At 37.9% G+C, this 23,550-nt stretch overlaps 1 protein-coding gene across 16 annotated transcripts; it reads right to left on the bottom strand.

Annotated features, from left to right (window-relative positions):
* Window positions 1-367: 367 nt before the first annotated feature.
* OCIAD1 (OCIA domain containing 1) lies at window positions 368-23,262 on the bottom strand. Of its 16 annotated transcripts, none has more exons than XR_011386229.1 (10): window positions 22,983-23,250; window positions 21,573-21,635; window positions 20,458-20,538; window positions 14,395-14,448; window positions 11,679-11,726; window positions 10,493-10,628; window positions 7,804-8,293; window positions 7,474-7,751; window positions 3,964-4,116; window positions 368-978 (listed from the first exon to the last, which is right to left on the bottom strand). XR_011386229.1 is itself a non-coding variant. In XM_070068195.1 (9 exons), the coding sequence occupies exons 2-9, from the start codon at window positions 21,628-21,630 to the stop codon at window positions 941-943; spliced, it is 744 nt and encodes a 247-aa protein (XP_069924296.1). In that variant the 5' UTR covers window positions 21,631-21,635; window positions 22,983-23,262; the 3' UTR covers window positions 368-940. The 16 variants fall into 16 exon arrangements, 11 of the variants coding, with proteins under 11 accessions (XP_069924296.1, XP_069924300.1, XP_069924297.1 ...); XR_011386227.1 differs by having other exon boundaries at window positions 7,474-7,550; window positions 8,118-8,293; XR_011386226.1 differs by lacking the exon at window positions 22,983-23,250 and adding an exon at window positions 22,806-22,924 and having other exon boundaries at window positions 7,474-7,550; window positions 8,118-8,293.
* Window positions 23,263-23,550: the final 288 nt, after the last annotated feature.

Raw genomic sequence — 23,550 nt, 5'->3', positions numbered from 1 at the left:
CTTTAAAAAAAAGTCACTATGTTCTGGGATGATCTGCAGCAGTAGCTAACTGAAACATGTATTCTGGTAGAAATGTGACATAAGTAGAATGTGAATGAAACCACAATCACATCTCTAAACCAGCAACTAACATTCAATAAATAATGAAGCACAATACATTTTTACTCCCCTGTAATTTGCAAACTTTTGGAACATGACCACTTGCCTTTTAAAGGCATTTAGCTACTTACTATACATCAGTTTTTCTACATGAGTCACATTAGCATTATCAAATATATAACCCATCCCTATAAAACACTACTTATAACTGTACTTAAAAATTTACCAAATTGAAATAAAACCATTAAATCAATAAAGATGAGAGCTGTTGCATGTTCCTTGACATTTTATTTACCATAAGGATAAAACGGCAAATACTGAAGAAACACTTTTAATTATTTAATGTAAAGCTTCAGTCTACTGCCCCCGCCCACCCCAATTCAACATGCAGATATTTATTTTCAGATATGCTGATTCTAGAGCAAGACAGTCTCTTGATTGTTTAGGAGTATCACTGTCCTGTAGCTTAAAAATGGTTTCACAAACTGTATGCAAGGGAACCTCAAAAAGTTCATAGAAAACGAAACTCAAGATCAGCTTATTTTGGTGCAAAAGGATATTTGAAATCCATGCAGTTTTTCCACATACTCATTTTCCACGAACTTTGTGAAGATCCCTTGTGCAATCCTGGTTTAACACCAGCATTCACATGATTCCCCGCAAGGTGAGTACATTTACACACTGTTTTGTAAAACAGTAAATCAAACCACACAAACCCCAGATTTCGTTTTCACATGTGTTTATGAAGACTGCTGCTGAGCTCAAAGCATGCAGGCATTCATGACTTCCTAGATGAAGCTGGATATTGAAACTCCTTCAGTAGGTCCAGTGGTGGAATTTTTCACTCATCCCAAGTATCTCCATATTTGTTTACTTTGACTAGGAAAAAAGCACAAATAATTGATGATTCCAAATAGTAATAAGATAGTGTTCACTGTTACAACAATGAAAAGTTGTATTTTTCATCTGAATAAAAGCACATGATAAGTCAAATTACAGCAGGAGCTGGCTAGTGTGAACTGGGGGTGGGACACACCTGTAACTGTACTCTATCAAAACCTTACAGAAATAACTGATCCTCCTAAGGACTCAGTAAAAACAGTCCCCATCTTAAGAGTAAGAAAATAGATTAGTAACTTGCCCAAGGTACAAGCCTCACCAAGCAGAACTAAAATTTTGATCACAGGTCAGTTTAGATACAAAGCCTAGGTATCTTTATGACTTAAACCACATTATTAACTGTGGAATATATTACAGCAGGTACAAAAAAGTACCAGGAAATACACAAACAATTAAATTTTGTTTTTCACAAAAATCACAGTAACAGAAATGTCCAAATCTTCAGGCTGTGGTTAATTCAATCTCTCATGAGCTGAAATATTACAAGAAAAAGACAGTTTCCAATATTCCTGCATTTTACATGCAATTAAATTTTATAACATGGTCCTGTCTTTTCTACTCTTACACTTTTTAGTTTCTCTTCTCCATAACCTCCATCTGTGAATAACTGTTCAAGACCCAAGCAATCATGAAAAGGTAAAGAAGCAGTTATCACAGTGTAATCCCTTACAGGAAACGCATGAAGTCCAAAGTATATACTATATGACATTCCCACATATTCCACATTTCCCCTTGTTCTCATTCCTTCATGAGTATACAGTGGTTTTCTAGAGACTAAATGGTATGTAGTAACACAGTTCAGACAGCTAATATAATATGTCCCTGTTTCTAAAATTTCTCAGTCTTAATTTCTATTTAGATACATATAAGCCACATAAGCTGAAGTTGAACAATTCCATACTTTCAGATCCTGTGAATTTAGACTGGACAATGTCAAATTTACTGTCTAGATTCAAGAACATTCTAGAAAAATCACTGAAACTATTTCGTAACAGGTCTCTTTTCTTTAAATTATGTAAAGCACACCAAGAAAATCAGCTTTCTTTTATAAGGATTAAAGTCTACAATTTTACATCACTGTATCATGTAACAGAATTTAAAGACCAGTCAAAGCCACAAATGTCAAAATCTAGCAAATGCTAAAGGTCTGCCATACTTCCTTCTCTTTTAACTTTTATTACTATGGAAGCCCAACCAAAACACTCCATTTCTAATATGTCAGTGGTTGGTACTATGCTGTAGTGACATACAGTTTTTTAAAAACTACCAAAAAAAAAAAAAAAAAACCTACTTCCTGCTCTCATGGAGCTTACAATCTAAATGCCTCAAATTAATTAGCAGAACAAAGTACCAATAAATCTTTATTCCATATTACAAGAGTAAGGCATAAAGTGTATGTTAAATGTTTTTTTAATGACAAACATTAACAAAGCAACAAGCATTACAGATTACAAATCTCTTTCAATGCTAATTTTTTTTAAATCAGCAATAACTCACTATTATTTATCACTGCTTTAGAAACGATTCTAAATGAAGCAACCACTAACAATTTTCAGGAAGGCACAAGCATCTATTCCTTCCCTTGGTTTTTAAAGCAGGAAACAGAAAACACTGAAACAATGACATATTCTCCAAAATTCCTTAAGAAAGAAACAAGAAATTCTACACTGAAATAAATACAAACCCCCACTCAAAATGCCATTTTCATTTAAAGGTAAATTTCTGTGTCAGAAAATTCACTTGGGGGTAATTTAAACATGTTCCCAAAGAAAGAAAATTAAAAGATTTTAAATTAGATTTAAGAGAAAATTAAGAAAGAAATTTTGACTTAAAAATTTACAATTATAGAGGACAGTGTTGTGGCATAGAATATAAAGCTGCCACCTGCAGTGCCAGTATCCTGTATGGGCTCCAGTTCGAGACTCAGCTACTCCATTTCAGACCCAGCTCTCTGCTATGGCCTGGGAAAGCAGAAGATGGCCCAAGTCCTTGGGGCACTATATACCCGTATGGGTGACCCAGAAGAGGCTTCTGGCTCCTGACTTTGGATGGGCACAGCTCCAGCCATTGTAGCCATTTGTGGCGTGAACTAGTGGATCAAAAATCTGTGCCTCTAAAAAAATTTTACAATTATAAAGTACGGTCTGAAAAATAAAATCAAGGGCCAGTGTTATGGCACAGAAGGTTAAGCCACTGCCCGCAACACCAGCATCCCAAACGAGCGATGGCTGGAATCCCAGCTGCTCCACTTTCCATCCAACTCCCTGTTAATGGTCTGGAAAAAGCAGCAGAAGATGGCTCAAGTCCTTGGGCCCCTGAACCCATGAGGGAGGTCCAGAGAGAGTTCCAGGCTCCTGGCTTCATCCTGGTCCAACTCCAGTCATTGTGGCTATTTGGGGAGTGAACCAGCAAATGGAAGATCTCTCTCTCTCACTATTCTTTCTCTAACTCTGCCTTTCCAATAAATAATTTTTTAAAAGTAAAAAATAAAAAAGATAAAAATATCAAATTCTCTTGAAAATTCCCTAAAAGCTGGTTTGTGAAAGGTATGTAACTCTTTCAATTTCACAAATATACAAGAAAATCATCCTCGTTACTCACAGATTCCGTGGTTCTGCCTAAAGTGGCGTTACAGCTCAATTATCAACCTCAAGTCACCAGTTCTGGTTACATAATACATGTACCATTAAGAAAAGTCCCCAGGTAACTTATGGGGAAAAATAGTCAAATGGGTGTGTGATTCCTACACTGTATTACAAAAGCTATCTCACTGTCTTAACATCTGTACTTCATTATTTTCTAACATAAAATGGCTTTTGGAACACTTTAAAAATGGACAAATGGGTTATCTGCCAAAGAACTGTATCCTTAATTGCTTGACTGCATCTTAATATGATTCAGTTTTATACTAATGCTTCCATTTTCAATCCTAGAGAGAGAGTGATTCAGACTGAACTCTCCTACCTTCTTTTTTTGGCACTCTGTCCTGCAGAGGCCTGACTGAGGGCTCAGCCTTTTGGCTTAAAGTTACTTCATATGACTCTCTGTTCTTATTCCTTAATTCCTCATATGTAATACTTTTTCTTTTGGGACTTTCTTCAAGGATGGGATCAGGTCCTAAAACAACAAACAGTTAATAAACGGTGATAAAAAAAATTTGGGCAAATCCGTGGCAACTAAATTTTGCAAATGTTTCTTACTACAATCAAAATAGGATAATGAAATGAAAGAATCAAATTATTAGCATTCAAAAAGTACTTAACCAAGGTAACTATAAAGCTAAAATCTATTTGCACTATATTTTTCAACTTTTATTTCTAAAATTTAAAATCAACATAAAAAACTTTCAAAACTAAACATGACCAGATAAAGAATGGATACCAAAAAATTTAACAGTACAAATAAAGCTGACTAAAATGTTAGTGTGTTAAACTGAAAAGTTATTCATACTATGTATGGAAATAAAGAGCAATTTATACTGGTAACAAGCAAATAAAACTTGACACAGTATAGATTTTATTTAGCAATATTTAGTAATTTTCCATAGTTAAATGTGCCTATAACCAGAGTTGATATGCAAACAACTCCAGCTATGTTTAAATTACTTATCTTACCATATTTATGGTATTTAAACAAAAAATATTTGAAAGTACCTACTGAAAAGTATAAAACATAGCCTTTTAATAGTGTATGCATCATTTTTAGTCTGGTCTACTGGATGCAATACTGAGGCAGAAGAAAGTGCCAACAATAAAAATAAGTAGAATAATAATCCAGAAATTCCCAAAAAAAAATGTGGCAACTATATTTGGCCAGGAAACAAGCATTCATTCTTTATCGCTCATAAAGAGAATCAAATTGCAAACAATACATATCTTCACACTTGATCTTAGCCAAAACACTGAGAACACATGATATTAAGAGTCAAATACTCAACTAAAAATAATGATGTGGCTATAATCTGAATATTGGTTGAGAGAATCAAATAGAGAACACAATTTGTCTAATGTAAAAACAGAAAAAAAATCCATATAAAACAAAGAAATTTAACTAATGCTAACATTAACAAAGTCTTACATGTGATACTCAAAGTTAACATTTTTTAATGAGACACACAAATTGGGCATATCATTTTAATAACACATTAATTGTAACAATTTAAAAAGAACTGTAAGTAACATATACAGCACTGATACAAAGCCAAGAGGACATAAATTTCTACTGATTAGTTCTAATATTATACCATGGTAAAAGACTAAATTTTTCTGGCTAAAGAAAAAGAATGTAAAGAGAAAGATTACAGCTTTCTATTGGGTTTAAGGCATTCTGCATTTCATTAGTAATAGGTGATCTGCTGGATTTCCCCTCAGCATACATGGTATTTTTAAAATTCAGCAGGAGCCAGGGTACACTTCAGGAAGCCTCCATCCTAATCCCCACAGCACTCTGTGCACAATCAGTGGATGTCCTTGGGCAAATCACTAAGCTTCGAGCCTTGGTTGCTCAAATGTAGTCTGACTAAAGACAATCTATAAAATTCCTTCCAGGTCTAATATTTTTTCTTATCCCAAAGGAAAATAATTTATCACTCTGAAATTCTGTGTCAAATAATAAAGCCATACATCAGAACAATTTTTCTCACTTATAAAAGCTGAATGTAAATATCTTGCATTGTACAGAGAACATGATTTACTACTTAGAGGTTATGAAGAGCTGGAAGGAATAAGAAAATGCAAAAGTATTGATTTTAAATCCAACTGTAATAAACTGTAAGTCTTATAACAGCAATGAGGGAGTGCTTTCTATTTTGAAAACATTAATAATTCTTTGAATTTCTAGTCAAAGAAAGCAGAACTAAAGAGAGGAAGTGGACTTAAACAAAAGTAGATGGCACCCTGGTAAAGGAGGACAGCATCTGGGACAAAACAAAGAAAGCCAGCGCTGGCCCTTGAGGGGAGCATTGAAAAGTGACAGTATGATTTAGAGCAGGGCCTCAGGAAGCAGAGCAAAGGACAGATGGCTTGCTGCTGTAAATGGCTGCTGTAGTCTGGCAGGAGAAACCAGGGGCCTTTTGTTTATATGGAAAAGAAATTATATGAGGGAATTTTCTAATGCAAATGGTAGAAAGAATGCAGGTTATTACAAGGAAAGAGTTGGTACATGTCTAGAACACAAGAATGGATTTGAAGTTAAGACTGAGAAAATGGGACACAGTGAGACACAAGAATAGATCCCTTTAGAGATAAAATAGTGACTTCAACCAGTCTCTCCTATCTACAAACTTCCTTCCTTTTCTCACTAATTTCATAATACCTCTGCTTTTCAATCATTCAGAGGAAAAATATTTAAAAAGGAGTTGCAGATTAAGAGATTCAACAACTTTCAACCAGATTTCAGGGTCTCCTTAACCATCTGAATTTCCATTCTCTCTTGTCCCTTCTCTGCTGCAAAGTTAACACCCCTATGGCCAACTTCTGCTCTAAAGTAGTGCCGCCAAATTAATTTTCTGCAATGAGAACGTTCTATACTGCAGCCACTACTGAGCAGCTGAAATGCTAATCAAAGCAAATAAGACACTGAATTTTTCATTTTATTTCAATTAATGTAAATAGCCATATATGGTTACAGGGCTAGTTGCTACTTCATATTCTGACCTATCTAGGCTCCGAAATCTCTAGAACATTCCTTGACCTATAATCAACTTCTCCCTATTTTTCAGATCTCTCCCATCTAAAACAAAAGGCCAAAAAAAATCAAAAACAAAAACCATAAAAATCTAAATGTTCCTTTAACCTTACTTGCTCTCCAGCTATTGGCTTATTAAATTTGTTTCAAAGTAAGTGTTTTCAAAGACTGCTCTACGGAGGTTCACAATCCCTTATCCAAAATCTCTGGAGTCAGATTTGTTTCACAAATCCAGAGTTTCTCAGATTTTAGAAAAATATTCTAGTGTAACATTCCTTATATTAGATAATGTCCATTGGTTCAGCAGTTTGGGGTAGGAATGAATATGCAAACATATTAGTATTTCTACAACAAAATACAGGAAAACATCATTATTAGTTAAAAGTAATGGTTATATACACATGTCAACTTAGGTCACCATTTGCTGCCAAATGACTTCAAGTCAAACCTCAAAAACCTTCTGGTTTTCAAAGTTTCTTAGATTTTAGAGAAGGAATTGTAGACCTGTACTTCCTGTTTTTTTAATTCCTCACCTTCCACTGCAGACCATATTGAAAGAAAGAAACTAACATTGTTGGAGTATATCTCTTGCCAGGCATTGTCTCTGATTATTATGTCTAATTCCAATGGTTCTTTGAAAGACTACATTTCCATTCAAGAGAACACAACTGAAGGGACTGTAAAATACAGTCACTTATTGTAACTGTAATTACAATGTCACATAGCTAACAAATGTCAATCATGATTCAGATCCAGGCCTTAATCCAAAATTGATGTTATTTCACTTACATGTGCGATCTTCAAAGCTAGTATTTACAAAACTTCACAAAGCATTTTCACATGGATTTTCTTACTTGACAACAGTTCTGTAAGGTAGGTAAGTATTATTTTTCTTACATTACTGAAAAGAACACTGAAAGCCTTTAAGATCAATCTGTCAAATGTAATGTTTTAAGACTTCTTGAAGCTTCTATTCCCAAAGCACAATTTACCACTTCTTCAACTATTCCACTCAACTTGTGTTATTATTTTCAATTAGGAGGACATATTAGTAATTTATCCTTCAACTTGTGTTATTATTTTCAATTAGGAGGACATATTAGTAATTTATCCTTTCACTTCTATATCTTCTGACAGACTGAAAGTTTCTAAGGGACAATAACTAAGTGTTAGCCATCTTTACTTCTTCCACACCTAGCAAGAGTGCCTGAAGCCTACTGGTTCTCAAGAAATGTTGAATCAATGAAAGGAAGAAACAAGTAAAATGAACAAACACACAAACACACATGCTGAGTTTAGACTGACAGAGGAGTTTAGGTTGATGGCTGATGGTGGCACATACAGATGATATCCAGCAGAAAAGGTCATCAAATAAAGTTTATACATACGTTGGACCATAAAATGCTGAAATTCATTTCAAGAGAAGTTTCTACCTTGGGCAATATGATCAGTAATACCAGTGGGAGTAGATTCATTCATAGAAGCACTGAATGGAATTGGCTCATAACGAGGAAGCATCTCTTTTTCTATGTTGTCTGCTGCTGGGGATGACCCAAAAGATGACTGACCACTCACATTTGAGTCATACTTTGACTTTTGAGAATAGTGCCTATAAAACAAAATCATATGGTACATGAAACATGAGTCATTGTCTCAACTTTATTTAAAGACTTATTAAGGAAAGAAAACAAGTTAGCTCACTTCTAAAACAAAATTTTTAGTATAGTTATTTTTAAGTAGTGAAATGATGGCTGTTTCTGCCACAGGAGCCATCTTTAAAACGTACTGACCCACCTACACAACTTAAAAAATGTCATCGTACAGAAAAATAGAAAATGTTTATCTAATTTTCTAAATATTAGGTTTTAGAGATTATTTTAATGTGTTTTAAAGTTTCTAGAAAGAAAAAAATACCTCACATCAGGTCCAGCTTCAACGTCCACAGCTAGGAGTCCATATAAACACTAACTGCTACAGCACATATAGGTAATATTATTTCTCAAGAGATTTACATTGTGCCATTTTATGATATAAATATGAAACAATCTACTTGTCTTATTATTAACTCTATCTACCCAGAAAGATTAATTTACCTCTACTTACATAACACAAAAACCAAACCATAGTCTAAATTAAAATCACTAACATGTTCAACATGGCTTTATTTACTAAACTTAGAAATCAGAATTTCTGGGGGTGGTGCTGTGACATAGCAGGTAAAGCTGCTGCCTGCAATGCCAGCATCCCATATAGGCACTGGCTTGAGTCCCGGCTGCTCCACTTCCAATCCAGCTCTCTGCTATGGCCTGGGTAAGCAGTAAAGGATGGCCCGAGTCCTTGGGCCCCTGAACCCACATGGGAGACCTGAAAGAACTCTTCGCTCCTGGCTTCGGATCGGCACAGCTCCGGCCATTGCGGCCATCTGGAGAGTGAACCAGCAGATGGAGTACCTCTCTCTCTCTCTATCTGCCTCTCCTTCTCTCTCTAACTCTTTCAAGTAAATAAAATAAACCTCTTCAAAAAAAGGTTTAAAAAAAAGGTTTATTTATTTACTTGAAAGTCAGAGTTACAGACAGGCAGAGTCAGAGGGAGAGGTCTTCCATCCATTGGTTCACTCCCCAGACGGCCGCAACAGTCAGCAGATCTGAAGTCTGGAGCCAGGAGCTTCTTCTGGGTCTCCCATGTGGGTGCAGGGGCCCAAGTACTTGGGCCATCTTCCACTGCTATCCCAGGCCATAGCAGAACTGGATTGGAAGAGGAGCAGCTGGGACTAGAACTGGTGCCCTTATGGGATGCCGGCACTGCAGACCAGGGCTTTAACCCACTGTGCCACAGCACAGGCTCCATAAATAAATCTTTGAAAAAAAAGAAACTAGAAATTTTTGATATCTGAAAAAAAGTGTTTTGTTTAGGTTGGAATATGGGAGGAAAGCCCATAAATCACAGCTATTATCATCACTGATCTCCAATACTTTTACAAGTATATACAGTTAATTTTATTTTGTACAATTTTATATTCTATCCTTTTTAGTTTATCAAAAGCATTTCATCATGTTGCTTCAAAGATTTCATAGTCATATTTTTAAGTAAATTCACAAGGTCCCATTAATAGAACATTCATTCTGCCCTAATGGAAATGAACTTTGGTCCATCTTTTCTCTTTAAAGTGAAGTCGTAAACAATTTTATGCTTATAGTTTTTGTTTTTCATTTTACAGATTCACAGAATTTTGGGAAAAAAACTCAGAATTCTAAATGTTAGCAATTCCAATGTATGCTGACAAAATACTATCCAAAATACCTGTATCGATTTATGTAAGAAATATACTCAGGTACCAGTTTGCTTTTGAAATTATTTAATGAAGAACTATTATTTCTAAATGAAGCCAGATTGCCTAAACAAACATCAATGTACTATTATGCCAAAGAATATCAAACAGCTCAATTCATTTCTCTACTCTTTTAAATAGAAACAGCGCAAAGAGTTAAAGTTTATTATGAGATAGAATTGACAAAATGTGGGAATTCAAAAGAAAAGCCCAAAATACAGCAACCAAAGGTGTATGCCAAATAGAATCAATGAAAAAAATTCTTAAATTTTGGAATATGTCAATACTTTCAATTGGATACAACTCTATTTTTAAAACAATGGTAGCCAAGTACTGCTCCACTTCCTAAAGCAAGTTACTTTTGGCCTCCAGCAAATGCTAAGTTTTCAAGGGGACTTCAGTTTTGTGCCCTGAATTACAGCAATACACAGTTGTTGCTTTTCTCTAAAAGTAAAACCTTCAGACCAGAATTTAGCCTACCCAGCTGGTGAAGATCGTCGTGCTTGCCCTGATCGTAAAGCTTCTCCAAGAGGGGAGTTTTCCAGATTCTTGAACTTCTCTTGGCAGGTTTTCACATAAGAAAGCTTTCCAGCAAAGTACCCCATGATACAGGCAACTTAAAAAAAATTAAACAGTGTCACTGAATATGTGTTTTTAGACAAAATCTTTTCTAAAATAACTTTTTTAAAAAGTATGATTCAAATATGTCTTTGATTCAACAAGACAGATTTAATGGTAAAATTAATTTAATGATAAAATCACCACATTAGACACAAGAGTTCAAGATCCTATGGATATAATTCACTATGACAAAATAGAATAAGCCAAAATAAAGTTGTTATAAGAAAAATCAAGTCCAATTTCTAATTAATACAGATAGGAAAAATGTTGTAAAGGTATAATGGAAAGAAGAATGGAAACACTGGAGTTCTAGCCTAAACACAGGGATTTAGGTTACTTATTTTCCTGTAGATGAGAATCATATTTGCACAACAGCTTCATAATATGTGTTAAAATGAATTGTGACTTGTAACCTAACAATGCAAGTATTCCATCATGAGCCCATTTCCAACACAAGAGAAGTAAACTTGAAAAGATTCGTGAAAAGCCTCATTTTTTTTCCCTTAAAAAAGAAATTTAGCGGCTAGCATTGTGGCAGAGCAGTAAGCCGCCACCTACTATGCTAGCATCCTATATGAGCACCAGTTTGTGTCCCAGCTGCTCCACTTCAGATCCAGCTCCCTGCTAGTACACCTGGAAAGCAGTATAAGATGGTCTAAGTGCTTGGGCCCCTGCCACCAATGTGGGACTCAGATGGAGTTCCAGGCTCCTGGATTTTGCCTGGCCCAGCCCCAGCTATTGCAGTCATTTAGGGATTAAACCAGCTGATGGAAGATCTGTCAGTCTGTCCTTCCGTCACTCTGCCTTTCAAATAAATAAATAAAACTTCTTTAAAAAAAAAAAAAACCAGATCTCTTTCAAGTAACTCGTGATTATTGATGCTAAAATAAAATACCCAGAATTCCACTAAAAGCCTTAAGTTTTTTAAATGAATCATCAGAACATATAATCATATAATTAACATAAGTTACAGCAAAACATTTGATAAAAATCAATTTTCTTTACGATCAAGAACTAAGGAAGCTACAGTGTTGTTCATACTTACATATAAGTTTAGGGATGGAGCCATATTTGGGATGACTTGAAAGGATTCCTTAAGAAGAAACAGTTATTTCTGAGTAACATTGATAGGAAAAGAAAAATCAGTGCAGACTATCTTTAAACATTACCTGGTAACATTAGCTCTTTTTCAGACCCTAGAGGACTCTACACTATTTAAAAGAGAAAACCAAGTAAATTCAGCGTCAACAGAAATACAAAGAAAATCTAAACATTCTACAGACTTTCACAATGGGTGCACTTAGAAAGTTCACTTCAGGGGCTAGTATTGTGGGATATTGAGTTAAGACACCACCTGCAACGCCTGCATCCCAAGTCCGACTGCTCCACTTCCAATCCACCTCCCTGCTAATGTGCCTGGGAAATCAGCAGAGGGTGGTGCAAGTCCTTGGGCCTCTGTACACATGGGAGACCCAGAAGAAGCTCCTGGCTCCTGGCTTTGGTCTGGCCCAGCCCTGCTCGTTGCAGCCATTTGGGGAATGAACCAGAGGGTGGAAGATAAATCTAACTCTGCCTTTCAAATGAATAAAATAAATTTTTAAAAAATATGAAAAGATGGAGTTGTTGTCTGAGGTAGGAGAAAATTCATGAATGGGCTGTCACTGAAGCCAAGAGAAAAAAAATGTTTCAAGAACTAGTTCAGAGATACATGATGCTGGTCAAGAACAAAACCGTCCATCAAACTTAAGCAACACAGAGGCTGTGTTGGTAACCTTTTAAAAAGTTTTGATAAATGGAAGAATACATGGATAATCTGATATGGAGTTCAATGGCTTAAAGTGCTCACTCATGAAGTCTAGCTTCAGCTGTGAGGCTGCTGGGAGCAGTTAGAAAGGCCTAGTAGGTATTTTTTCCTTTGTATGTTCTCAAGTCAGAACAGACGTGACCATGTTTAAATGTTTTTGATAAATCAGGAACAAATAGGGGAGGCAGCAGCCAATCCACCTTGATATGATACACTGTGGATGAGGGCATATACAAAATGACAGGCACCTTAATAAATGCAAAATATCTTGAGGCATTAAAGCCTCTTCCAATCTTTACTTTTGTCTTACTTTGAAGTTGTCTCAAGTATTCGACTCCATCTAAACTCCAAAACTCTAAAAACTTTCCCTTCTTCCATACCTTAATCCAAATTACAATTTCTCCTGGTTCCACCTTGGCTATCTAATGGAGTTTTCACTCTACCCTGCGTGATTCTACTTCTAGCCAGGTCACTCTCCTGACTGCCCATCTCAATAGTCACACTTACTCTTTTAATCTCCAGGTCCTTCCTTCCTAATTCTTCCTATTCTTTTAATCTAAATTCTACCTGTCCTTCAAAATTCACTTCTTTCAAGAAAATGTCCTTGATTCTAACAGCCCTAAGACATCTTTTCTTCTTGGAAGAACTACAACTTTTAGAGCCTCTGCTATACAATAGTGTATTAAATCTTTAGTCTTCTACTTGCTTTAGCATGTGTTCACATCAATTTGTTTCCCGCAAGTGAACTACTGGTAGCTCTTAAATTTCTTCTGTATAAGGCCCTCCCATTCTTAGCTCCAATCATTATTAGTAAGTAACACACTGGATTAAGATAGATAAAGCAGGTAGAACAATAATACACACTATGATTTCTGCATTCCTAACTCTTGCACCAGTTTTTCCTTCAAAGTAATATGATTTAAGTTTCTTTTTCACAATACTGAACCAAACTTAGTCTTAAAGGACATATAAGACCTCTGAGTATCTTGACTAGTTTCTACGATTAAAATTCTAAAATGAGGTTCTTTGGAAATTCTTCAAATAAAATTTTATTTGAAAATCCTCTGATTTCCCTCCAAAACTACTTTTAGCAGCCTGTTGTGTCTGGATTATCATCTAAGTACTCCATAGTACTAATGACAATAGCCTAAAATTTCCTATCACAGTCACATTTTTGGAGCTAGTTACCTAAATAAAAGAATAGGTTTTTAGAGTGTGTGGAGGCCACCCTAAGGTCACCACCTCTTCTGGGATGCCTCCCCATTACCCATTACCAAGCAGTTCACTAAGAATGTAATAAGCAACTCTATCACTTATACCACAAATTTTAAGATATATTAATAATCTAAACTCAGTTTCATTGTACTATTTAAACCAATAGAATTTAGATCAAGAAAGTCTCCTCAGAGGCTTGTTAAAATTCTATTACCTGCAAGAGCCCCAAGAATATAATTTTTTTTTAATGTTAACTCATTCCCAGCCATCCCCCCACAAGATAATTTGGTTGAGGGAGCTACTGTTTGTTGAAACAGAATCTAAGAACCCCATAACGTCTGGTAAGTTGCAGATTCAAGGGCCCACCTCAGAGACTGACTCAGTAGCTCAGTAGAGCCCATGAACATGGTTTTTCTAGTAAGCTCCAAGTCAGAGTGGAGCTGTTGGCCTACCAGCACCAGGTTTGCTTGTCTACCTCACAACAAACCACTGGCAGGCATTTGGTTACCTTCTTGCTCTTGTAAGTTGTTAATAAGGCTACAGCACAAAAAAAACATATTTTCAAACCAAGGTAATTGAACCAGTGTCTCTTCAGAGACAAAGCTCTTCAATATCATAAAAACTCATCAATGATAAAGCTTAATATGATACATTATCATCTTTGCTGTATCTAAAAATTAGCAAAACATAAAACAAATATGGTATCCAAAATGCTAAATAAATTCCACATTTAAATACTTACCTTTACTAATTAGTCCTTGAGTAATCAACATACTTGTTGCAGCCAAAGGCACAGCTGTAAGAGGAAAAAGAACTTGTCAACAACAACAAAGGAAGATTTTTGTCCTCAGTTCACTAGAAGTGTCAGTAAAATCATCTGTCAACTAAGATTTTTAAGAGACTGTTTCATTTTTGAAAAGCTGTCCTGTATTCAGTTAGTGGAAGAATTAAAGGAGCATTCTAAATTTAAGAAAATATTACAAAACATTAAGCAATTGAAAAAACATCTAGATTTAGGCTTCAAAACAGTCAGCCATTCATTAATATCATCAATTAGGATAACACAGTAGAAGTTTCTAATAATTACTTCTGACGTTAGAGAAATAAATGAAGGAAAAGCTAGCAGCAAATTTTAAATTAAGAATCACTACCAAAATAATAGCTGAATTCTGTCTACCACTTGAAATGCCGTGGTTGCATTATCTCATTTGCTTCTTACCACATCTTATAAGAGAGAAAGGTAGATAAAATATTGAAGATAAGGAAACTGAAGCTTAGAAGTTATGTAATTTGCTCAAGACCACACAGCTATTTCAATGGCAGTCCCAGATTCTTATGAAATCTGTCTAGTACCAAATCTCAAACACTGCATTAAACTGTGTGAATTAAAATACAAAGTATGTTTGACTATAATCATAAGCTGGCTGGGTCAAGAATTTAAAAAGCATGTATTTTAAACACTAATGTTCTTTCTTCCAAGCCAGTGGACTCCTTAAAACTCCTATGAAAATAGACATCTATATATACATTCAAACATGCCTACTAACTCAGAGTGAAAAATCCAAAGCTCTCATCACATCTCAAAGGAGCTTCTAATTTAAAAACAGCTCTGAATCAACAGTTTTCTACAACAACAACGTGTAACCCAATTTCTGTGATGATAGGAGCTGGTCCTCAGCTGATCAACCTTGTTAAGTGACTTGGTCTGGGAACCTGACAGGTAAACAGTTCACAAAACTTCATCTAAATGAGTAAGTGGCCCACTGTGTGCCTCAACTGTGAAAATACAATTTGTGCTGAGTACCTGCTTTCCTAAGTATGGAGTATGGAATTCTGGCCCAGCTAAGTTGAGGGTGCCCATGTGACCAGTTCCCAGGGCTCTGAGTCTCCAATGAGCTTCCCTGATAGATAACACCAGACACATGCTGCTAACAGCTGCTGGAAAAATTACACACACCCTTCATGTGTGACTCCACTGAGAGGGGACTCTTGGAACTTCATGACTAGTTTCACCCATGCCTTTTCTTTTGCTCAGTTTGCTTCGTATCCTTTCACTGTAAATTATTTTAAATTTAAATATGTGCATATGACTGGATGCTGCTACACTGGACAGTGCTGTTCCAGATCAGAGGTTAGCAAATATGTTCTGCAAAAAAACCCAAATGGCAAATATTTTTGACTTTATGGGGCACTCCTGGTGCCAATTACTCAGCTGCTATCTTAAAGCAAAAGCATCAGAGGTAATACATAAATAAATAAACATATCTGTTTCAATAAAACTTTATTTATAGACATAAAATATATGAATTTCTTGCAATTTGCACATGTAACAAAGTTGTCTTCCTCTTTGACTTTGCTTCAGCCATTTAAAAATGTAAAAACAGGAGCTGGTGTTGTAGTGTAGCAGGTTAAGCCTCTGTCTGACACACCGGCATCCCATATGGGCACTGGTTCAAGACCCAGCTGCTCCACTTCTGATCCAGCTCCCTGCTAATGTGCCTGGAAAAGCAGCAGAGAATGACCCAAATCTTTGAGGCCGTGTGCCCATGTGGGAGACCTGAAAGAAGCAGCTCTAGACTCCTGGTTTCAGCCTGGCCCAGCCCCAGCCATTGCAGTCTTTTGGGGAGTGAAACAATGGGTGGAATCTCTCTGTCTCTCCTCCTCTCTCTGTAACTCTGCCTTTCAAATAAATAAAATCTTAAAAAAAAAAAAATGTAAAAGCAATTCTTAGCTCATGCACACAAAAATAGATTTGGCCTATATGCTGTAGTTTGTTCAACTCTAGTGTAATATACAGGCCATTTAAGAACCAAAATAATTAAAACATTTTAATTATTAGAGATTTCATGATTAAAATCCATAAACATAAACCTTTAAAGCTTGAATCCCTACTACCTACTTTATCTTTGATAGCAAAATCAAAGACTTTATCTTTGATAGCAAAATGATTTCTTTAATGTTGGTTCATTAGAATGCCTCCATGTATTATCATTTAAGGATTTTCAAAGGACAAATCCTTTTGAAATACAGGAACAATACCATCTGCAATCACTTTTCTCCTCCAGTTGTTTCAAGGACTGCAACGTGAAGCACTGAAGAATTACGTAAAGATTCAAAGCAATGAGTTACCTGGCATCTCTTATGTTGAAAATTTCATCTCTACATTGAATGGTTTCCCATTTAATGCAAAGAGGAACAGTAACTTTAAGGAGATGTGAATACTAATTCTGCATTCCCTCTGTGTCTGCTTATATCTCTTAACTTTTTCTCATGCAATAAAGAGCTAATGGATTAGACTTAAGATCTCTTTCTAATTCATGTATTCTATCTGATGTCACAGAAAAAGACAATGGTAAAAGTGAAAGGGACACCAGAGGTTATCTACTCCTTATCCTAATCAGAGTAAACTGACATCCAGAAAGAAAATGTGATTTGCAGCCGGCGCCGTGGCTCAATAGGCTAATCCTCCACCTTGCGGCGCCGGCACACCGGGTTCTAGTCCCGGTTGGGGCGCCGGATTCTGTCCCGGTTGCCCCTCTTCCAGGCCAGCTCTCTGCTATGGCCAGGGAGTGCAGTGGAGGATGGCCCAGGTGCTTGGGCCCTGCACCCCATGGGAGACCAGGAAAAAGCACCTGGCTCCTGGCTCCTGCCAGGATCAGCGCGGTGCGCCGGCTGCAGCGGCGGCCATTGGAGGGTGAACCAGCGGCAAAGGAAGACCTTTCTCTCTCTGTCTCTCTCTCTCACTGTCCACTCTGCCTGTCAAAAAAAAAAAAAAAAAAAAAAAAAAAAAAGAAAATGTGATTTGCTCAAAGAAACACAGCTGGTTAGTGACAGAACTAGGATCAGAACCCAACTCCCCTGACTCCCAAGTCAGTGGCCATTTTCATTTCTACTATGTGACTCTTACGTGAGAATCTGTTATTTATCTATTTCTGGAATCGATAATACTGCTTACCAAACCTATTTAGTATTTTGATCATAGTCCCAACCACAACCAAAGACAAAGAATTCCTTGAACTTTTCTCATCTCACAATACCAAAATCTTACTCTAAATTCATCAGTTTTCAACAGAAACTTTTATTTCATTAATCATAACAGTACTAATAGCCATTTAATAAAGGCAGCTAGCATGCATTTAATTAATTAAACTTACCCCCTTAACAATTTCATGAGACAGGTAACTATGGTCTCCATTTTTCAGATAAGGAAACTGACACACACAGACAACAAAAATGCCCAAAAACCCACAGGGAGTATGTGTAGAACTGATTTGAATATGGAAAGATGGGTCCCAGATTCTAAGGTTGTATCACTCATCACACTGTCTCATTCAAAAACCAGGATACACTGGTAGAAATATCATTCATAGTAATCCATAAGCTGTACTTTGGAAATTTATATTCATTAAATAAAAGTTTAAAAAAAAGAAATATCATTCATATAATATGTAACTCACACAAATGTGAATTCACACATCTTTTCAGTAAGTCCATGGGTGAGAATAACACAAAATACAATAAACTGACCCTTTACACACAGATTCTTTTACTGTGTAGTACAGACACTGGGTTTTTGTCAGTGAATAGTGACAGAATTTAAAGTGAATTTGTAGCTGTACTTTAACAAAAGTATATCGGAGTAGAAATGAAATTACCTTAGAGAATAATTCCTAGGTCAGTAAATCTTATTTTGAAAAAAGATGACATGTATTTAACAGATCCCCCCATGCTAAAATTAGGTGCATACTTTTCTATATGTTCCTAACTGCCTTCATCATATTCTTTCACTAATCAACAATCACAAGCTGATACTCTCCCAAAGTAACATGCATTCTATTATTTGTTTATATAGATGCATAAATATCACATTCTGCATAGAATACCTTATTTGAAGATATAAATGTTAAAGTACAAAATGTCCTAATGCATGAACACCAGTCCTTCTGATAATCACACAATTTCCTTCCACCTGGTACAGCCAACTCAACTACTTGAGCCATCACTTTTGCCTTCCAGGGTCCATGCTGGCAGTAAGCTGGAACTGGGAGCCAGAGTCGGGAACAGAAAGAACCCAGGCACTCTGATATGGGATGTAGCATCTTAACCACTACCAAACGCTGGCCCGAACACTGGTCTTTTTCTTGATCCTGAGTCATCAAGACTTGAAAATCATTTCATCTTGCTTACTCAATACAATTCCCTAACTTAAAAAAAAAAAAAAAAAAAAAAATCTGTTCCCAAAGCACAGCTGACACTTGGGATGCCTACATCCCATATCAGAGTGTCAGTTCAAGTCCAGTTACTCTACTTCTGGCTCCACTTTCCTTCTAGTGCATCCTGGGAAGCAGCAGATGATGGCTCAAGTGCTTGGGGCTCTGCCACCCCAATGGGAAACCCAGGTAGAATTCCAGGATCCTGACTTGTACCTAGCCCAGCCCCAGCTATTGGAGACATTTGGAGAGTGAATCAGTGGATGGAAGCTGGCTCGCTCTCATTCTCTCTCTCTACCAGTTTGTTCTGCCTTTCAAGTGCATAAAAAATTTTAATTATTCCCATATCATGAGTCATCTACATTTTTGTAAGGTCTTGTTTCATAATAACTATCCATCTAAAATAATTATGCTCAAACTGGAGAAGTCACCATCATCTATTTCTTACTTATATTCTTTCCAGCATAAAGAACATAATTAAACCATAGATAAAATGGAAAAGGATGGGGCCAGTGCTGTGGCTTAGTAGCCTAAGCCTCCGCCTGCAGTGCCAGCATCCCATATGGGCACCAGTTCATGTCCCAGCTGCTCCGCTTCCAATCTCTCTTCTATAGTCTGGGAAAGCAGAAGATGGCCCAAGTGTTTGGGCTCCTGCACCTGTGTGGGAGACCCATAAAAAGCTTCTAGCTTTTGGGGCCGGCGCCGTGGCTCACTTGGTTAATCCTCCGCCTGCGGCGCCGGCATCCCATATGGGCACTGGGTTCTAGTCCCGGTTGCTCCTCTTCCAGTCCAGCTCTCTGCTGTGCCCCAGGAAGGCAGTGGAGGATGGCCCAAGTGCTTGGGCGCCTGCACCCACATGGGAGACCAGGAGGAAGCACCTGGCTCCCGGCTTTGGATCGGCGTAGCTCCGGCAGTGGTGGCCATTTAGGGGGTGAACCAATGGAAGGAAGACCTCTCTCTGTCTCTCTCTCTCAATGTCTAACTCTATCTGTTAAATTAAAAAAAAAAAAAAAAAAAAGCTCCTGGCTTCAGAATCAGCCCAGCTCTGGCTGTTCCATCCGCGCAGCGTGCTGGCTGCAGCACACCAGCTGTAGTGGCCATTTTGGGGGTGAACCAATGGAAAAGGAAGACCTTTCTCTCTGTCTCTCTCGCTGTCTAACTCTGCCTGTCAAAAAATAAAAATAAAAAAAATTTTAAAAATTTTAAAAATGCAAAAAAGTTAGAATCATGACCTTCTGGATTCAGAAAGACCTATCTTCAAGTCCTGACATGAGGTACCCATGGTATAGCAATAGGTCATTTAACATCTCCAAACCTCAATTCCTTCATGGTTAAAGTGAGAATAATAGCTATCAACTTTATTGTGTTGTTTTACATAATCCATGTACACTCAGTTTCAATCAACAAAAGCACCTCGTAACCTTGAAAAAAATCTCTGGATTACTTTAAAATGTGTACAATTCCTCTATTTCTTTAATCAGCCTCTTTTATTCACAACCACACTATGCCAAGTGTGTTAATTTTATTCTATGTGGAATCATAATTTCAGGTACTAATTTTGTACCAAATTATATTGATTAGAAAATTAAACTCACATCTGAACCAGAAGCTTTCATCATTGCATTCTGCGAAGACTCTTCTTTCTTCTTCTGTTGGAATGTAATCAGCCCCTATGTCTTTTACCAAAGCAAATTGGAAAATATTTAAATACCCATAAAACAACTCAGTTTTATCTAAATATTAACAAAATACACCAGTATTTTTTCTTAATGAAGTAGTGAAACAGTTGCTTGAAAACTTTTCACAAAATTGGACTTCAAACAGAATTTAATCCTACTCTGGGCTAGAAAACTCTTACTAGAAAATTTGCTAGCACCAGGCACTGTGGCACAGCGGGTTAACGCCCTGGCCTGCAGCACCTGCAGCCCATATGGGTGCCGATTCAAGACCTGGCTGCTCCACTTCCAATCCAGCTCTCTGCTGTGTCCTGGGAAAGCAGCATAAGAAGGCCCGGATCCCTGGGCCCCTGCACCCGAGTGGGAGACCCAGAAGAAGCTCCTGGCTCCTAATCAGCGCAGTTCCGGCCGTTGCGGCCAATTGGAGAGTGAACCATCAGATGGAAGACCTCTCTGTGTCTCTCTCTGCCTCTCCTCTCTCTGTGTAACTGTTTCAAAAAAAAAAAAAAAAAAAAAAAAAAAAGAAAGAAAGAAAAAGAAGAAAATATGCTAGACTCAGTACAAAATGGAAAGGTGAGACCCCTTGCTCAGATTACTAAGAATATGAAGATGGTGGCGCCAGTTCATGTCCTGGCTGCTCCTCTTTAGATCCAACTTTCTGCCATGGCCTGGGAAAGCAACAGAAGTTGGCCCCGAACCCTTGCAGGAGAGCTGGGGGAAGCTCCTGGTGCCAGATTGGCACAGCTTCAGCCATTGCAGCCACTTGGGGAGCGAACCAGCAGATGGAAGACCTTTCTCTCTGTCTCTCCCTCTCTCTGTTTGTAACTTTACCTCTCAAATAAATAAATAAATAAATCTTAAAAAAAAAAAAAAGTATCAGATGGCAACTGTAGAACATTAAACCAAGTGTGGGGTCCTGTGTGAATGCACAGATCAAACACCTATGAAGACCAGCACAGCTGCTACTGTTATTCAAGTGGCATTTTCTTTACATAGAAAGTGCTTCTATTTATAAATACTTAATAGATAGTTACGGGGAATTGGTCTTGGAACTTCTGCATTCGGCTCTCGAAAATCAGCCCTCCCGTTCATCTTCCCTGTATCAAAAACATTTATATTAAGCATTAGAAACTATCAACAAATTAGAAGCAACCAACAAATATTTACTAAACACCAAACATTAAGTACAGTAACTTGATATAATAAAACAGCTACATGAAAAAGTTACATTCTTACTAAAAATTTGGGACTAATTATTAATGTTAGGTTCCTGAATTGAAAAGAGGTGCTTTATAAGTATTTGTCATCTATTTTGGTTTCTCTTCAGAATGAATAAATCTTTCGCCTTTTTTAAGTATCTGTCATCTGCTTAATATAATGATACAAAACACCACCTCAACAACTGAAAAATTTTCCCTTACTGAAGCTTTTTAACCTTTCAGAAGTCGATACACAATGATTAAAATAGTTCTCCAAAGTAGAAGACTTAAAAACCTCAAATCATTCCTGGGTTTCAATTTTAAAAAATGAAATCATCAATCTGGACACACGCAAAGCAGTACTCAAAAAAAAAACGGAATAACAAAGACGTCATAACCTTCTCCTTTGCTGATAACAGCAAATTCCTCAAACTTTCCTCCCTCACCCAGATAATCTTCAAATGACATAGAATATGAGAAAGAAATGTACATTACAAAAATACACATTTTTATTTCTCAATTCTTACTGTTTTTCTTAACCCATCCCTCAGCGCTTAACAGACCAACAGACCAGGTAACTAGTGTATATAATGTTAACTAACATAAGCTTCGGATTATTCTCACTTTAAAGGCAATTTGCATAAAAACAGGAAATGGCATACACGAAGAAGTCTGGCAATTGGACCTTTTCATAAACCATCACTGAGGGCCTACTATACAACCCCTTAGACAGAGAATAGAAATAAAAACAGGATGAATTCGTGCATGGCTGGAGCCTGTTGAACAAACTACTTACACCTTAACCTCCTAGGAAATAATGCAACCTTCTCACTTCCCACAACGGTATCTTCTAGAAACCCTAAAAGGACATTGTCAAGGCCGACAAGGCCCCTTAAAACAGTACCACTTTAATCTCTTAATTCCATAAACAAAAAACCTGAATTGAACGCTCGCCAGCCTCCCGCCGTACTCCATCCTCCACCCACACTATACCCCTGTCCCACCAGCCATTCCCGAACAACACCCCCGCACATACGTCACCACCACCTTCTCTCCCCCACACCCCACCAAGGACAACCCCTCGCTCGCCCAGGCACCAGCACTCAGAGGCCCGAGACCCAAAGCGCGATCGGTCCACCCCGCAGGAGGAAAATGGCGGAAGGTGCAAACGAGTGGATAGCCGCGCTAAGGTGGAGAGCATAGACGAAGGGGGGCAAATGGCACTTTCTGCGTCACCTCACCCACCTCCCGACGACAGCGGCAGGCGACTGCGAGGCGAGCCCGGGCGACCGGGGCAGATGAGGACCCAAAAAGGGGTAGGGAGGGCGAAAAGCGAGTAGGAGAGCTGCGGGGGTAGGGGTGGGCAGCGACGCAGCCGCCCACGAATCCCCAAGACAAGGGCTCAAAAATGACCGCGACCCGGAAACACTAGTGGCCCACGGCAGGAAATCACGTCAAGGCCTCCCTGCAGCATCTACAGGCGCGTGGCGCCCGGGTGGCCATCTGCGCCTGCGTCTGCCTGCCCCGCCCTCCGCTGCCCGTCCGTCCTCGCTTCACACGCCAGCCGCGGCGCTGACGAGCTGCACTGCGGCTGCGCGGCTACCGCCGCCGGCCAGGAGGCCGCCCCGCCCCCTCCCTGAAGGCGAGTGGAAGCGAGGCTGAGGCTGTTGTGACGCACCTCGCTCATCTTCCTGTGACACAGCCTGACTGGAACCCTGCACCTTCGTCCGCTTGTTGCAAGTTCCCAGCTTTTCTTGTTTTTCAATGTTTTGAGGCTTAGCCTCTAGGCTCTATCGTACGACTCAACTTTTAA

This window comes from Oryctolagus cuniculus, chromosome 2 (assembly GCF_964237555.1).
Source record: "Oryctolagus cuniculus chromosome 2, mOryCun1.1, whole genome shotgun sequence".
NCBI lineage: Eukaryota > Metazoa > Chordata > Mammalia > Lagomorpha > Leporidae > Oryctolagus > Oryctolagus cuniculus.
The sequence above is the reverse complement of the archived record's forward strand: the minus strand, read 5'-3'. Positions and strand labels throughout refer to the sequence as shown.

Excerpts from the sequence above, each read along its gene's own strand:
- OCIAD1 (XM_070068195.1), bottom strand. The coding sequence starts at position 21,630 with ATGAACGGGAGGGCTGATTTTCGAGAGCCGAATGCAGAAGTTCCAAGA. Across the intron at positions 20,539-21,572 it reads AGTTCCAAGACCAATTCCCC|ACATAGGGGCTGATTACATT; the intron begins GTAACTATCTAT and ends CTTTGGTAAAAG. Across the intron at positions 8,294-10,492 it reads CGACGATCTTCACCAGCTGG|GCACTATTCTCAAAAGTCAA; the intron begins GTAGGCTAAATT and ends TTTGTTTTATAG.